At 37.7% G+C, this 18541-nt stretch overlaps 1 protein-coding gene across 2 annotated transcripts in view; it reads right to left on the bottom strand.

Annotated features, from left to right (window-relative positions):
- Nucleotides 1-18541, bottom strand: part of LRMDA (leucine rich melanocyte differentiation associated) — a 1135247-nt gene that overhangs the window by 47788 nt on the left and 1068918 nt on the right. The window contains exon 7 of one of the 2 annotated variants that reach the window (XR_011495866.1): nucleotides 13616-13697. Coding sequence is in view for 1 of the 2 variants with exons in the window: in XM_044757615.2 (XP_044613550.1) it covers nucleotides 13618-13697 (80 nt within the window). In the remaining variant the exon portion in view is untranslated. Of the gene's footprint in view, nucleotides 1-13018; nucleotides 13698-18541 lie in introns of those variants that run through there. The other variant, XM_044757615.2, reaches the window with a different exon arrangement.

Raw genomic sequence — 18541 nt, 5'->3', positions numbered from 1 at the left:
TGAGAGAATTTATTGCAAGCAAGATCACACTATAAGAAATGTTAAAGGAAGGTTTTTCATGCTAAAGAATAATGTTTCCAAATGGAAATGCAGATTTACACAAAGAAATGAAGAACACTGGAAATGGTAAATATGGAAATTAGAAAAATGTGTGTGTGTGCATGTAAATATTTTTCCTTATTTAAAATTTTTTTAAAAGATAATTGGCTGTTTAAATAAAAATAATAAAAATGTATTGTGCATTTTATAAATATATAGAAAATATATATGACAAAGGATAGTGGGGATAGGAGGATGGAAGTATCTGCTGTAAGGTGCTACATTTCATGTGAAGTAAATATTAATTAAAGACATACTGTGATAAGTTGAAGATTATTACTGTAAACGTAGAATAATCACACATACAAAAAAAGGTAAACTAGAATACTAAAGCCACTAAATTAATCAATAAGAAGCAGAAAAAGACCACACAGGAGAGGACAACAAATAGTACGAATAGAAAGCAAATAGCCAGATGGTAGAATTAATAGAACTAAATATGCTGATAATTCCATTACACATAAATTGTCTAAATGCTCCATTGGTAGGCAAGATTGTTCAACTTTCTTAAAAGCAAGAAGCAACTATATGCTACTTATTTTAAATGCAAAGATAGCTTAAAATAAAAATAATTTTAAATGCAAAGATAGCTTAAAAATAAAAGGATGGAGAAGTAGAAAAAGATAAATCATACAAGCACCAAAATAGCTATATTAATAACAAAGTAGATTTTAGGGTGAGGAATATTATCTGAAATAGGACACTTAAAAATGAAAAACGAAAAATGCATCAAAAGTATATAATAATTCTAAATGTGTAAACAGAATCTAATAGAGCTTTACAATACATAAAGCAAAGCTTACAGGCTAAAAGGAAATATGGAAAAATCCACAATTATATTTAGAGACTTGAACATACTTCTCTTAGTAATTAATGAAAATGTATATATTGAATCACTAAGGACATAAAAGATGTGAACAGAAATACAAACCAACTTGTGTTAGTTGACATTTGTGGACAATATACCAACAACAGCAGTAGACACATTCTTTCAAGTGCACATAAAACACCCTCCAAGCTATACTATCAGCTAAGTTAGAAGGAGCAAAGTCACACAGGGTACATTCTCTCATACATACACACAAATTTAATAGAATATAAATACCAAAAATAATCTGAAAAATACTCAAATATCTGGAAATTAAACAAGGCATTTCTAAATAATCCATAAGTCAAAGAAGATAGATATTACAAAGGACATTAATAAATATTTTTAAATGACAAAAATCACTACATATCAAAATGTGAGAATGAAGCTAAAGAAGTATTTAGAGAGAAATATATTGCTGTAAATGCTTTTATTAGAAGACAGTTTTAAAATCAATGATCTAAGTTCCCATATTAGAAAACTAGGAAAAGAAAAGTAACTCAAAGTAAGTGAAAGGGAGAAAATAACAAAGTAAGAATAAAATTTAATGAAATGGAAACATACAACAGGAAAATCAATGAAATCAAATCAGGTTCTCAGGAAAGATAAGAAAAATTAATCAACTTCTAATAATCTCCTGGATTACGGATTAGCAAAAGGACATTAGTGGAACAACCAATGAAATGTAAGTAAGGTCTATAGGTCAAAGTATTGTCCAACTTTTTGATAATTGTATTGTAGTAATATAAAGTATTAACGTTTGGGAAAGCTGTATGAAAGGTACACAGAAACTCTTTGCACTATTTTTTGGCAACTTTTTTGTAAGTTTGAAGTGATTTCAAAATGAAAACACTTTTAAGAAGAGAGAAGAATTCTGTTATTTGAAAGATTCCATTAAGAAATCAAAAAGGCAAGCTGCTGACTAGGAGAAAATATTTGCAAAGCATACATCTGACAAAGACTTGCATAAAGATAAGTTAGTCATGGGGATATAATGTACAGGATATGGAATATAGTAAATAGTATTGGAATAAGTTTGTATGGTGACAGATGGTAACTAGGCTTACCACAGTGATCATTTTGTAATGTATAGAAATATCAAACCACTGTGATGTATAAACCTGAAACTAATAGGATATCGTACATCAATTATGCTTCAATAAAATAAAAGGAATATATAAAGAATTCTTATAATTCAATCATAAGACACACAAACCAATTAAAAATGGGTGAAAGATTTGAACAGATATTTCACAAAAGAAGATAGATGAATGTCCAACAAGTACATGAAAACATGCTCAAAATTACTAATTATCATGGAAATGCAAATAAAAGCACAATACTCTAACACTACATACTATACATACTATATACTATAACACTACATTTGAAATGTAGTGGTCAAATTTTAGCCATTTTAAAAGACTAAAATTTAAAAATTTTAAAAAGACTGACTACACTCAATGTTGGCTTATATGTGGTGCAACTGAACTCTCATACATTGCTGTTGGGAGTGTGAAATGGTACAACTTCTTTGGAAATAACTTGGAAGTTTTATATGAAGTTCATGAAAAAGCAAAACTAATCTACAGTGAAAGAAATAAATCAGCTGTTGAGTAGGATCGGCGGTTCTAACTGTAAGGGAGGGCAAGGGAACTTTTAGGGGAGGCGGGAATGTTTTATATCCTGACTGGCATTGTGATTATACAGGTGTGTGTATCTGGCATAATTCACTGAACTCTAAACTTACAGTGAAGGCATTTATTGTTCTATTGTATGTAAGCTCTACCTCAGTAAAATTGATGAAAAGGAAGGAAGGAAGGGAGGGAGGAAGGGAGGGAAGAAAGAGGGAGGAAGGAATAAAATCACACAGCTATAGCAATTAGAATAGGGTAATAATGGCACAAAAAAAGGAAATTACACACATTTAATAAAACAGAGAGCCCAGAAATAATTCCACATATATACGCAAACTTGGCAACGTCAGGGATGGCATTAACAAGGAGAAAAAAAGATGAATTGGAACAATAAGTGAGCCATGTACATGAAAAGTTTCATTCTATCCCTGTGTCACACCACCAGAGGGTAAATTCCAGACGGATCAAACACCTAAATATGCCAGACAAAATTTTACAGCTTTTACAAGAAAATATAGGATAATAACTTTATAATTTCAAGGTAGTGAAGAAATCCCTCAGCCACACCACAGCCCCAGCACCTCTCCCATATGTATATCATAAAAATTAGAAATTTGATGACATCAAAATTGTAAATATCCCCCAAAAAGACCATATACAGAGTTAATATGTAAATCAAAGAATCACAAAAGATATTTGTTAGCACATTAAAGTCAAGTTTTCACATCTAGATTATTCAAGGAGTCTTGAGTCTTCGTGTAGATTTAAGCTTTAATCATATCAGAAGTGCGAGTGCTACCAACTTACCTTAACACATCACTCTAGTCGATTTTCAAACTTTGTAAAAACTTCCTCAGCTGCTGCCTAGTGATAGGAAGAATTGCATTTATAATCTTGGCCTGAAGATCCTCCAAAGAAGGTGGCTTTGGTGAACATGCAGACAGTTTGAACATGACCCCATGAGGAAAAGTCTAATGGGAACAGAGTAGGTGACCTAGGTGGCCAAGCCAGAGGCTTCTTCCACTGAGCCATTGCCCGAGAAAGCATCTTTCAGAGACTGCTGCACCAGAGTAAGTAAAAGTAAAAAATTCACTTTTCAAACCCACAAAAGTAAATAACTGGAAGAGCCATGTAAACAATTGTACTGCCAAATGATATGTCTGTAACTATGTAGCGTTTAAACTTTTAGAGTCATTAAAGCTTAAAACTTCACTAAGACTTTTGAAATACTCTGCAAAGTGAATGCCTACAAATTTCCAACTAGAATTACTTATTTTTCTTTCCCTCCACATTGTTCTATCATTGTTTTATATATATTTGAGCCTTTATTGACAGGTGCATATGCATTTATGGTCTTAATATTTTTTATTTATTTTGAGGAAGATTAGCCCTGAGCTAACTACTGCCAATCCTCCTCTTTTTGCTGAGGAAGACTGGCCCTGAGCTAACATCCATGCCCATCTTCCTCTACTTTCTATGTGGGACGCCTACCACAGCACAGCTTTTGCCAAGCGGTGCCATGTCCACGCCCGCGATCTGAACTGGCGAACCCCGGGCCGCCGAGAAGCAGAAAGTGCAAACTTAACTGCTGTGCCACTGGGCCATCCCTTAATCTCTTTTTGATTTAGTATTTCTCTTAGAAATATTATACCATCTGTATTAGTCAGAATTCTCCAGAGAAATAGAACCAATAGAAGAGATATATATATATACGTGTGTATGTACATATATATATATGTTTTTGTGTGTGTGTGGCATTTATTATGAGGAACAGACTCAAGTGAGTATGGAGGCTGAGAAGCCCCATGACCTGCCACCTGCAACTTGGAGACCAAAGAACATGCACGGTGTAATTCAGCCCAAATCCGAAGGTCTGAGAACCAGTAGAGCCAATGGTGTAAATCTGAGTCCAAGGGCGGAAGATGAGACGAAATGTCCCAGCTGAAGCAATGAGGCTGGAAAAAAGGGGCAAATTTCTCCTTCTTCTGCCTTTTGTTCTATTCATGCCCTCAACAGATTGGATGATGCCCACTCACACTGGGGAGGGAAATCTACTTTACTGAGTCCACCAGTTCAAATGCTTAATCTCATCCAGAACCACCCTCACAGAGACATCCTGAAATAATGTTTAACCTGGGCACCCCATGGCCAGTCGACACATAAAATTAGCCATCACATCATCCATCTTTGTTCTTTAGGGAATGTTAAGTGAAAAAAAAGAAGGTGCAGGAAATTGCATATGCATCCATTTGTATAAAAAGAAGGGATTATGTGTATATATATGCACACCACTAGGTCTCCTTATGTGGAGAGAAACAGTGCTTTATAATCAGGGGGAAAAGGCAAATGTGAGGTTCATTCTTCTCATACACAGGCATTGACGAACAGCAGGCCACAAACTTTCCCAGTTTCTGCCAAACTGTGTAGAAGAGGAAAACAACTTTCATGAGAAGAACTAAAAGCCACTGGTAAATGCTTTAATAGCTAAAAGGGGAAAATGCAAAGATAAGAGAAACCATCACAGATAGAACTTAGTCTTCAGTAATGAAGCTAGCTACAAGCCACAGTTTTGTAGCTATAAATTAAACCCGGATTGAGTGTTGACAAGACTAAGGATCTTTAAATGAGTGATGTCCAAATTCCCTCCAATTTTCCCCAAGGGGTGTGACCTAGTCAGGGTTGGGATTACAGTGGCCTGAAATGGAATTTCTTACCCAAGGCAACTGGGACATCAAAGGATTGAGGAAAGCAAAGGTCTGACTAGAAGTGTCAAGACCCGAGGTAGAAGAGTCAAGCCAGGAGGAATGTCTGAAAAATTACTAAAATTAGATGAGAATGAATGGCTGAAATTAGAAGTGGCACAAAAGTCAGACATACAGCAAGGAACATAGGGTCACAGAAATAAAAACAGATGAAACACATTGGAAGCAAGAAGAGAAAGGAGGATTTCTGAGTGATTACCTAGAAAACACTGGTCTAACTTACAATTATGGATGAATCACAGAGCATGGGACACAGAATGTGGGTTTGTTGGCTTTGATGCTTTACGGATAGAATGGAACAGGTGAATATAGTGTTGTGCTGAGGCATACTGAAGGCCGAGGCAAACGGAAAAGTTTTCATTCAATATTTGATATCTTGTTCATCATAAATTTTTTGCAATAATTTTGAGTTTTTAAAGATATTGCATTAAAATATAATTTATCTTGATTACTGAGAGTTTTGGTGTGAGCTGACAACCATACCCAAGGTGAGTGCCTCACTTGCCTCACCCTAGTTGAGCCCTGGTGAATAAACAGAAACCAGAAGAAATATTAAATCCACACCATCTAATGATGGTGAATACATAATGTAAGAGAAAAGTCATCATGGATTATTACCAAATGAAAACACGGCACATGAAAAATACCACCCATGAAGTCCAAACAACACTAAAGCAGTAAAAAACTGAGTATATGAGACTTAACTAAAACGTGGTGACCAATTTTAGAATCCTCACTCCAGGAATGATGCAAATATCATGGTTTAGTCTGTTTCAAAGTAGTCATCTTGAGAGACTATGCCCTGATTCCAAGAATGAACCTGATCATCTAAAATAGTTTTGAAACATTTTTTTGAAAACGCCTTCAGAGTTTGCAGTTTACCATACAATTATTTACACCTGGGTAGTACTTTAATTTGCAAAGGACTTTCATATACATTCATATCTCACAAGGTCACTAAATTCTGAGTTTGGAGAAACATTGGTGATCCCCTTCTGTCTTCAATGGTGTTGGCTGTAGTTGCCTTTGGACAGTTTCCACTTCCTCCCTAACCCAGCACAGAAACTGAAGAGCTGATGGATGAGCAAAGTGAGGAGCAGAGCAGAAAGAGAACCAGGGTCTTTTAGCTCTGGTGCACCTTTCATAAGCATCCACTAAGATGGAGTTTTCCCAAATTTTCAACATAACTAATGATTGCTGACTGAAAGGCAGAAATCAGGATGTGGGATTTCCAGACTTTAATTCTTTCATTACACTATACTGTGTTCATATAAAGGCTTCAAAAATCTTAAACCATAAAATATTTTTCATTTGAAGTTAGCTTGGATCTATTTATAGTGTAGGATTTTGTTCTTTTTTTTGTTGTTGGAACTTATTCTGGGGAATGAATTGGGTCTAGAGCTACTTAATGCCATTTTTTCCTTTTGTTCACATTGAGTCTCATTTTATGAATAATTTGTAAGAGTTTTAAAGCTTGTTCCAAAAGAGAAGCTTCAAAATGTTTTGAGTAATATCTACATCACTAGAAAAATGTGAACTTACAAAGTAAGAGGATGCCCTTCATACAGATATTGCAGTGGTGAAGAACGTGGACTCTGGACATAGACAGCCTGAGTTAAAAGCCTGGAGTCCACAACTACTACCAGTATGTGACCCATTCCACAGTACTGAGCTTTTCAGGGCCTTAGTTTCCTTACTGGGATAATAATACCTACGATTAAATTAGTCGAGACATGTAAAAAGTTTTTATAGTATTTGTGCAAGTGATAATTATCATTACTTAATTAGATTCATAAATTCTGTGCCCTGCTTCCAACAGGAAAAATTTCATTATTTTATAGTCACCAATCAGAAGTTTTGAGAAGATCTGGACACTAAATTACAAATTTAAAATGTTAGTTCTATTCATGTTGGATAAAATACTTTATTAATGTCTGAGAAGAGTTAATGTTATAAATAATATGTCTCTGTCTTTGAAGTTCCCTTTAAATCTTGCTTTAATTGTATATATCTTATAATTATATTGGTATATAAGAATTCCAAAAAGGATTAGACTTTTTTTGAAAATGTTTAATTGAATGAAAGAGAAGAGCTTCCACTTGCACACATACAGTCTTGGATATAGAATACCTAAGTGTGTCCACAACCAAATCCACAGCCTGCTGGCTGCGTGGGAGGTAACCGGAGAGGACGGCCCTGTGAAGCTGACACTGCATCTCAAATCCATGGAAAGTCAAGCTGCATGTCATTTTGTCATTCTGCTTCTTGAATTCTGCTTCATTTTCCTTTTCTGATTCAGTCTTAACCCATTTTCACTGTTTCATGCTTCCACACTGTACATTGTTCTGAAACTGAATAAATAAGTTTCTTTGCTTGATCCAGGCTAAAGAAAAGGGGTAGAAATTTTTCAAATGAAAATTCCTTTCATGAAAGAGACTCACCTTGTTTAATGTGCCACAACATGTCAGTACACATAGCCTAATAGACCTCTGTGAATTGGAATAATTCTTTCATTCATACATGAAACAATTATTGAGTGGTTGCTGCATGCAACAGACCCTTTAGGCTCAGAACAGAAAAAGTCTTTCCCTTTATTTGGACAATAAATGACAAAACAAACAAACATGTAATATGTCAAGTGGTGATAAGTGCAACAGAGAAAAACAAAGCATCATAATAGACTGTGACGGGCGGGGTGGGTGCTACTTTAGATACAGTGGTCTGAGAAGGCCTCTCAAATGAGATGGCATTTTAGCAAAGACCCGAATGGCAAGTTCAAAGTCTAGGACTGCAGTACTCATTGTAGACCAGTGTGGCTGTACCTGGGTGTTAAACTCATTAAAATCTTGCTTCAAATGGAATTTATTTTATAATACCACTTAATTATTATTATTTAAACTATGATTTAATAAATATAACCTTTGTGAGTGGGTAATATATATTATTTCTTACCTATTTCAAGACTCTTTAACTCAAGTAGTCTAAATATTGTGATTAAGCCCATTATAAGGCAACTTTGTCCCTCTCATCACAACTATACGAATTGAAAAGCTAGTATCTAAAGGAAATTATTCCCAGTGACTTCCAAATTCATTCTTATTTCTGAGATTGAAGGAATTATTCCAATATGGAAAAGAAAAAGTTGATTGAAAGTAATCAATGTGATAAAACATAAGCATTAATTATTTACAGAATATTCTGGATGTTAAGTCAGGTTATCCAGTTGAACTTGGATGTTATCCACACCTCCTATGAGTTGAGTTATTGTTTACTGCCTGAACAAAGGGATGGTCAAATCCTTGCCCCAGCATCTTCAGCCCCACCTAGGGGCCTTCATCATTTTTCTTAACTATCTTTGCATTGTGTCATCTTGTCGAGGACTCATCTACCTCTGAACCTAATGAATATATAAAGGCTTGTCATGAACATGAAACTATTTTCTCTCTTTGATCTTATTACCCAGACAACAAGTTTTCTCCTTATCTTTCAGCCTGTCCAGCAGCTAGGGAACTTACCTTAGGATGCTGGTTTTTTAGGCACAGGCCATAGTCATCTTTGTCCATATGTAGCCATACACATATGATCATTTATTCCCACAGTGACTTATCATCCATCTTTTCCACACTGTTATATTGTCTTGGGCAGAGAAACTTGTAAAACATTACTAAGTGATGGCACTCCTCATGTATCAAAGATGATTCCATTTTGAGGAAAAAATATTGCTAAATACACCTTAGTGCTGAATTTCAGCAAATCTTCTAATTGGCAGAAAACTGTCTTTTCCCTTCCTTTCCTATTATTCCCTCAGCTCCCTATTTATCCCTACCTACTCAGAGTGCACACTCTAATTCTGCTTCAAGCTCTGCTTCATGTTCTCCCTTGGCATAATTCCATTTATTACCATTTCTATCAACTATACTTTAGCAACTCACCCAGAGGCACATTCCATACTTCGAATTTTCTTTTTGCTTTCTTAGAAAATCTCCCTTGTCCTAGGTTGCATGTTCTCCAGGCCATATTCCATGCTACTTTAGAAAAACTAGCATATGCTAATATGTTAATATGTACGAATAACATAGCATTACCTACCCTACCCACAAAGTGATAAATTAACCTTTAGGATTATAATTACCCAAAGGAGAATTACTAATGCTGGAAAATTTCAGGTAAACTTGTAGGAAGACAATGATTTCAGACAGGTGGCTTTGTCTTTTAATGTTCTTCAAATCCCTTAAGTGTTTGCTGATGTATTAGATGTAACATACATTACTCCACTAAGGGCTAATGGTCTGTTGGTCATACAAACGAGTGACCAACATGGTTTCTGCTCTCCCTTTCCAGGTCTTGTAAACAGTAGTTTACAACATGGTATTTGGACAAGGTAGAGAGAGCAGAAACAAGTAGTGGTAACAGCCTTCTTTGGTGAAGTCTTCTTGGAAACAGAATTGGGCAAAGCAGACGGTGAAGCTCACGTTGGATCAGCTGCTGTGGATGGGCAAAATGGAAGAGTCTCAATGGGCCCTGTGTGATGCATCCTAGGCGTTAGGCAGATTTGACTTAGGCTGCTCTCATGAGTAGTAGCTACTGAACACTGTTACGGTTTTGATGAAAAGAGCCCTGTGTGGATTGTTTTTGATCTGCGTATTAACAAAGAATAGAAAGACAGCCAGGTTATTTCTTGAGGCAGTAAGAAAGACATTTTCCCTTGAAAATGTGTAAGAAACACTCTGCTGGAAAACACACACGCACACAGACAAAAAAAGAAAAACAAACAAACAAACAAAAAATCCTTTCATCCAGAATCTGTGGTTTGCTTTCTTTTATTCCATTGTATACATGAATATGTGAAAATGCACAACTCTCAGACATGCAGCGTGATCAAGTGACAATCGCTTATAATGTTCCTCTATTTAAAGCAACAAACAGATGGAGGGTTTATGAGCAAGGCTGGGAAAAGTAAAAGCAAATGATTGTAATAGTTATACTTTTAATAGGGTTCCCCACAATCTAAAACATTATTTCCCAAGGAACAAATTGTTCTATAAAATTACGTTACTTAGGAAAGAGATAGTCTGTCCTGACTTTGCTGAGGCAACAGAGCACTCCAGAGTGGCCTTCTATTGCTGAAGGCTCTCTAGTCAGATCAGTGTCCTGAGAGATAGGATGCAGGGATGTTGGGCACCATGATTCCCAAAGAAAAAGCTCAGTGGAATAGGGTAAAATGCAGAAAGATCAAGCAGAGAGAAAAGGGATATGAAGTATATCTGAGCTTTGATTGAAGCTATTATGTTCTAATTCTCTACTTTGAAAAACAAGGTTTGGGAAATTCCTATGAATTTAAGATAAGCACACAACATCTCTACTTTCTCAACCAATTCAGACTGATGTCTAGCTCTAGCATAGCAAATCTTAACAAACAGCAGAACTGTAAACAATCCAACACTAATTCATTATCATTATCCCCTTTTAAGAAAAACAAAACTCTCTATAATTCTATCATTAAGATGAATATGCCATAGCAATGGCCTTTACGTAAATTATAATTAAAGCTAATCTTAATTAAAGTTATTACACCACTTTGGAAGAAAATAAACAGTCCAAAGAGAGGGAAACAATGTGGTCAATAACTCACTCCAAAAATATTTTTTGCCTCCAAAGCTTGCATTGAGGGAGACATTCCTGTGCGTGATACAAATGGTTCTGACATTAAGAAAAGTAAACAAGTAAGAAAAATAAAGATGGAAAAATTCTGTGGTCAGTTCACAAGTGCTTTTTTATTGTTTGAGGCAGGGTTAAAGCCTTTTATAAAGACAAGGATATATGTGCTGCTAGATTGGATATGACACTAGACTAGTCTAGCTGCCCTTGCATAGAACTCTGGCTGCCCATAATACGCCATGGACAAACATGTGTTGGTGCTGCTAAACAAAGAACCAAGGTGGGACCTTACGCAGCTAATTGAAAGCATTACTCCAGTGCCGTTTTGTCAATCAAGTAGAGAAAAGATACTCAGCTCTGGTTATTAATGGACTTGAGAGATAAAGGCAAACATTCAATATCCTCTAATTATTAATGGTCTTCAGGATTTTAATTTGTCTCAATAACTGATTACTAAAGGTTGCATAATCCACAAGAGTGACTCTTGTCAGCCTCAAAGCAAGCCATTCAAGGACTGTGTTGACTCACTAGGCCAGAGGCCAGGTAAATGAACTAAAACCAAGAAAGTAGGTTCTTCTCGGGTATCTCAGGGATTCTGAGTCCCCAGAGACTTTTACAATAGCAACTCTCAGTCAATCGGTATTGTGGGGGATTGGAATTGGCCACCCCAAGATATTTCTCTTTGGCATGAGGATTATTTGGGGCTGGTTACTTTTAAAAACTGCAGACATGAGAGAAACTCTGGAAAGCAGAATTCACTTACCCTTTGTTAAGAGATATTTACATTTGTAAAACAAATCTCTATCTCTAAAGGTGTCTCCCTCTCTGTACCAGGAAGAAGAGGGGGATGACCTTATCCTCTAAAAACTCTTAACAATGCAGAAGGCAAGGACTCAAATCTGCACAATAACTTTAGTCTTGTTTACTGTGCTTTGCTGGTAATCTCCCATAACTGACTCCCCCCACCCGCAACATCCTCTTTTGTCTTTAGCTGAGGAGGATATTTAAGGTGAGAGCTTCCGCCATCTTGGTGAGTTGCTCAGTTTGCCTGAGTCACTCCCAGGTATACATGTTATAAAGCTTTGTTTAATTTTCTCCTGTTATTCTGTCTCATGTGAATTTAATTCATTGTCTGGCCAGAAGGACCCAGAGTGGATAAAGGAAATGTCTTCTTCCCCTCCAGTAGCTATAATTTGGAAGGATTCTCTTTCAGGTTTTGCTGTTCTCAAACTAAACTAACACTGGGAGACCCAAGACAATGAACACATAGTCCAACTAAAAGAAGCAAAAATAAATGCTACTGTGTCAAGAACAATTAGCCTTTCAAATATCTTCTAGAGTGATTTTACTGGTATGCCTGTTTAAATTAAATGAAATTTTATCCAGTCAACTAGTGTGATCAAGCTTATTTTCCTTAGAACATTAGCATTGGAATGCAGCCAAAGACACATAAAGACACCACCATCTCACAAGCTACGGATATCATTTCTGAGAGCTCCCAAAAAAGATACGAAATTCAAAGAGTTTGTGCTTTCTATTAAAAACTGTTTGGTCTGATGGGTGTTTTCTACTGCCTTCACTTTCTTTTTTAGCTTTCTGACCTGTCACTCTATCTTTCATCATCTCACTATTTTTAAGTAGCACCCAAAGGAGCAAGGCAGCCGCAAACACAAATATGGCCACGGATGTAGCTGGAAGTGTGTGTGGTTAAAAATAAATAAATTAATTAATTAATTAATTGATTAATTAATTAATAATAGCCCCTGGTGCAACCAGAACCTGGTGATGGGAAAGATGCCTGACACTGTCTAGTATTCAGGGCAAGAAGCAGAGTTAGAAATGAACAAGACAAGATAAAGTTCATGCTTTTGTAGTCAGGGATTTAGGGAAAGCTATTTACTCCAATACAGGAATTGTAACAACATGAAGCCGACCATAAACGTATGACCTAGCTGAAAACTTATACTTCTGTTCTCTGAAAAGCTGCAAACTGAAATGTGTTGCCCATGATAAAGATGCTAAAAGATGGTGGCACAGGGGATGCTAGGGGGAGGGGAAGGAGTATGCAGAATATAAGAGATTAAGATTTAAGAGGAATAAGGGAGAGTGGCTTTCCTCTAAACTGTGACTATTTCACTAAAAATAAACCCACAGCACAATGGTATCAGAGGGATCTCTACTCAATAGGCAAGCTTAAGACACAATCCCTCTCACTTGACTACAGCCACTGAGCATGCTCAGGGAGGCCCCAGGTGTGACCTCTGCTCCCCTGTGAGCAGTGGAGGGGCCAGGCAATCTATCATGGTGTTCATCCTGTCAGCCCTGGTGCTTTGCCGCCGCTGTCTGTCACCCTGGTGGATGAGACCTGCTTAAGGGCAATCATGTCAATCTCTATGTGACCACTCAGTCTAAGGCAGAAGGATGATCTTGACAGGGCTGGCAAAGTCAGCAGAAGGTACCAAAAGCTGAAGTCATAGCCTTCCCACAGAGATGCAATTTGGGTCATTGTTTTTTTCTTTAGCTTTTTCTTTATTTTTACTTTCTCTTTTTCTTTTATTCTCACAACATGGGCTAAGGCATACAGAACTTGCCTTCAGAGCTGGTCATCTCGGATAAACCTGTTGCCCTCTGAGTTTTTCCCATAGTAAATATAGCGACACTTCCCCAGGACACCTGCAAATAAAAGGAAACACATCATTACAGGTGGTACACTTAGTATAGCAAGGAAACATAGGTTCTGCAAAGCAGAAACGCCACACAATCACAGACGCAATGGGTGGCAGCAAATGGATTAAGCCCCAGAAGCGAAGAACCCTATTTTCTTGTCCTCAGAGTTGACATTCAAATAGAATGTTACCAGAGCACAGGCTCCTAGGAATAACATATTTCCTGCAGGATTTCTCTTGCACATTTTAGAGACTTTTCTAGTTTGGCCAATTACTCCTCAAAATAAAGTATAACCCTCTCCTCTCTTGAGGTTCTCTTAGTAGAATTTCTAAAAATGGAAAATTAGAGTTTAAAGATGGTCTTAGCCCAAGCAAAAGATGTAGAACAATATTCCCAGAATGTATTTTCAAGTCCTTTATCATGAATCAATATCGTTAACTTCCAGAGAGAAGCTTTCAAATCCCAGGAGGCGTCAAGCACATACTGGTTGATTAGGGAAGAGTGGTGGTGTTAACAAAATGCCACATAGAAAGTAACAAGAGCCTCTGACAGTAAATGGCTTCTTCTTATAGGCATCCTAACCTCTATTCTCAGGTTGGAATGCATTTGATTTTCATCTTCAGTTTTATTTTAAATAATTTTGTGGCTCCATATAGAGCTTTCCTCTCATTCAAGGAGATTGTAGGAAGGCTTAACTATGAAAAATACCCCCGGAATAGAGTCAAACCTTTTAATCAGCTCAATATTTATTCTAAATATCCATAAGAAATCACCTGCCATAGTTATTTTGAAAGTTTGTAGGATTATTAAGCAAAAATAAGTTTTTCCAAGAAAATATTTATAACTACAATTTGCTTTTTACTACCTTGTTTTCTCTTCTAGTTTTAGAAAAACAAACTTCAAATTCAGCTTCACAGAGTTGTCTTATTACTAATAGCACTTGAGTCTCTGAAGTATTCATAACCAGAGGGGGAAAAAAAAAGCATTGTCCATAAAACATTAATTCATGAGCCACAGATCTGTCTTTAAAAAAGCTACTTATATGCATTAGTTTTTTACATCAGTTTGATAGCGTGAAACCACCAATCACCAACCATTGTTCATTTGGGATAAAGCAGCACTGGAAATTATCCTGGTTCTTCACATCAGAAGGACTAAATAGTAAATATTTTTATGATCGTACAAACGATGTTTCTCTACTACAGAACCTTAAACCTTATTCTTAAATAAGGATTAAAAATGACTCTCAGAAACTTTTAAGGACAGGGCAGATGCTCCCTGGTTTGAATGGCTTGGGACAAAGTTTGGAATTGCTGGGATCATAGAATCTTTGAGAGTTGGCAGTAGGGAGAAGATGACATCATTCCACGGCCTCAAAACTGGTCTTGGGCTTGCTCTCATTACTTCTATTTCCTGCCATGTTCCATGAGCAAGTGTGCTATGGACCATTCTTCTCCCTTGGCTGTGCTTTCTCCTCAGCCACCTATCCCCAATTTCTGCTTTTCAGTATTGATCTGGTGCCCGGAAACACCGAGGCAGGATGAAACCTTTCTGTGGCCCTTCTTGGGGCCTAAATTATTCTTCAGGCTGTTGGCACTGAGCTGTTTTTTTTTCTTTTTCTTTTATTGTGCTGGGTTATATAGCACCTGGGGTTGTATTAATATTGTCACTCATGCCAGGAACCAGTCTGTGGGCTTAGCTGGTCAGGCTCCATTCCAGGAAGAGCATCCCCTACAGGCCTGGGTGGGAATGTCTCAGATGTTTCTGAAAATCTACAAAGAGCATCCTTAAACATAATTGATTCAAATAAACCCTCAAGAATCTGGAAGGATGAGTCTGAGGGATGTTAATTTCTTTTTACAGCACTAGGACAGCATAAATTTTTACTTAAAAAAATGGATAGGGCTGTCAGATATCATAAAGAACACAATCTTTCTTTTGAGGAAAAAGAATGGAAGGCAGACATACACACGCACACACACAGACACCCACAAGTCACCAGCAAGTGCATTCTCTCCAATCAACTCTCCAGTGCCTTCATGGACTGAATTTCTTTCTCTACTCTCTCTCCATAGTAAACTTCAACTCTGGATCTCACCTAGATGCCACCTGGACAGCAAGTGTCATCCTGGAAACAGGCTGGATACTCCTGAGACATGGGCTATAATGTGGAGGGAGGTGAAGTGATCTGAGCCACAATCCCCAGGCCTGCTTTCTAGTCAGCACTGATAAAAGTCCTTTTTAAGGCCTGCCCTGTTCCTTTGGGCCTGAATGCAAGAATGTTGATAGACATCCTGGTGAGAGAGGGCTGTTTGATGAATGCAGGAAACTGGTGAGGTGTCAGAGCTTAGAAAATGAGGCAAGGACATGAAGTATTAATATTGTCAATGATCTCTTGATGGGAAAACAGATACTGCACTAACCGTCAGATTTAAATAGACATCAAGTACATTAATGACAAAAGGGCAGACTTCAAACAAAGGGTCTGTGTGGCAGGGAGCAGAGCTAGTCTCTGTGCTGGCAATAACCTGATCTGAAAAGACTCTGTCAGGGCTAGAGACAGGCCCAGGATTGTGTGCAGTGACAGAAAACAGAGATGCTGACAGAGACACCAGTGCCATATTATGCCAAAGATATTCTAACACTGTCTGCTGCTCTAACGAAAGCTGACATCAGTCCCTATCACTTGGAGTCTTCTCTGCCTGCTCCTGCAGAACAGTTCTCCCCAGACATCACGACAAAACTCACTGCCCTGGTGAAGTTCCTGCGGCCCCGTTCTGTCCAAGTGCCAGAGTCAAGGGGCCTAAGGATAACCTCAGTCAGTCTAAATTTGGACTTCGCAGGAGGAGTGCACTCACCCCCCCACCCACCCCCTGATATCTCGCTACTCGAGGTGATCAGAGCGCCAACGTGTAAGGAGCTGTCACCTTGAATAAAATCCTTAAAGGGAAGGCACTCAGTCCGTGGGCTGCTCCAGGAAGGCGCAGGGACGGCCTGGCAGCCAAAAATGAAATCCAGCTGCTGGTGCTCCCCTGGGGAGAAAGGTGGTCTGGCTAGTGACAGTTAAGATCGCCTGAAATCTTTGAACTCGAACCACCTACAAATGCTTAAATTAAGCAAGTGTTATCTCTGTTGGGACTCCCACCAGAGCTCACAGCTGGGAAGTGATTACCCCTCAAATGGGAATTTTATGTTAAATAAATAAATAAATAAATAACATTAACAAGGAAGGGGGAAAAAAAGCACTATCCCATGTGTGGCCATAGGATTTTATCAGGTTATTGGTAAAATAATAGTTTCTGCTTATAAATTAAGCGAGGTGGCAGTGTGTTTTTCTCTCCCCTGACCCCCCATAGCCCTCCGTCTCCCATCATGGCAACTGCCATAAACTGTGAAAATTACAGGGGGAACAGTTTGCTTGCAAAGAACATTTTGACGGGGAGCCTCTCCAAGGCTGGAATTTGAGAATCCGCTGGTTGTGACTCGGTAGGTGGTGGTTTCTGCATTACATCTGCAATGCAAGTTCACTTGTTTGCATCTCCTCAAATTATAACATCTTGGGACTGGAGGGGGAACAACACATTCAATGGCACATGTAGTGTTTTCATTAAAATATCTGGCTTTGGCCATAATAAATGGAGCAAGTTTGCTATGCATCAGGCTGATGTGTAGCTGTCTGTGTGGGGGTTTCTTTTCAGGGGTCCTGAAAAAAACGACAGCATGCTCTCCCCTGGGGAATCCTCTCCTACCAAATGAGATTCCTAATTTTTCTTAAGTAGCCAGCTCTCTCATCACCACAAGCTCTTAAAACTTTAATTATGAAAAAAATGTATTCAGAAGGATCTGTTTTAAAGAGATCCTTTATCTTTTAAATTTTCTCTGGAATGGATGTTCTAATTATGCAGGTTAAGTTATGACCTTGGGGCTGCCTGAGGGAGTGGAAATCAGCCTCTTTTCTTGGATGCAAGGCTGTGATGGCAGGGACAGTACCAGAGACCTCCCTGGGGGAGAACCTCGAGTGTCCTGAGAAGGAAGTCCTTGTACATTCATGCAGAGTCCAGCAAAGGCCCCAGGACTCCTGGATCTCTGGATGTCCTCGCATTTCAACTGTCTACTTAATAAGGGGAGGTGGGGGAAGATCAGTGTTTAAACCTAGCTCTGCTCCTAACAGTTACGTGACCACGGCCCTTTCCCTCGCTGTGCTGGTTTCCCCATTTGTAAAATGAGGGCAAGGGGCCAGATAATCTCAGAGGTTCATTTTAGTTCTGAAATAGATAATTTAGTATTTTTGAATGTTTCTTTTGAAGATAAAGATGTCAGGTCCAATATTGCCTGATGCAGGAGGCAAATCCAATGGTCAGTTAATCAAAAATTTGATTTGGACTAAGTCAGCTCTTGAAACGCATCCAGCCCATTTTCATATAATATATAGAAGGAGAGCTCTGCTGGACCTCAAAATCCCAAAAGAAAGAACTACCACTAACTTTCCTGCAATCTGTATTTCATACTTAGAGCTGGGAAGTACTTACAACTAACTAGCCTAAGTCCCACTAGCTTTGACATAAGCTCAAGTCTCATAACTCCATATTCAATAGAACTAAAGACTAGATATCAGAATAAGTGATCTGTCATTAATAGTTTAGTTGTGAAATAATAATCTTTACGCAAATACAAAAGCTTATTTGATGATGGAGTATAGGTTAGACCAATAAATTCATATTTGTAACATAGAGAAATTATCAATTTTTCATCATTATTAATGTTAATCGTAATCATCATTTTAAATTATTGTAATTTTAAATGCTATTATCACAAATGTTTGTAAGTGTAGCTGTGTAATGACAAACAGA

This window comes from Equus asinus, chromosome 2 (genome assembly GCF_041296235.1).
Source record: "Equus asinus isolate D_3611 breed Donkey chromosome 2, EquAss-T2T_v2, whole genome shotgun sequence".
Classification (NCBI taxonomy): domain Eukaryota; kingdom Metazoa; phylum Chordata; class Mammalia; order Perissodactyla; family Equidae; genus Equus; species Equus asinus.
This window is presented reverse-complemented; position numbering and strand designations above follow the sequence as displayed.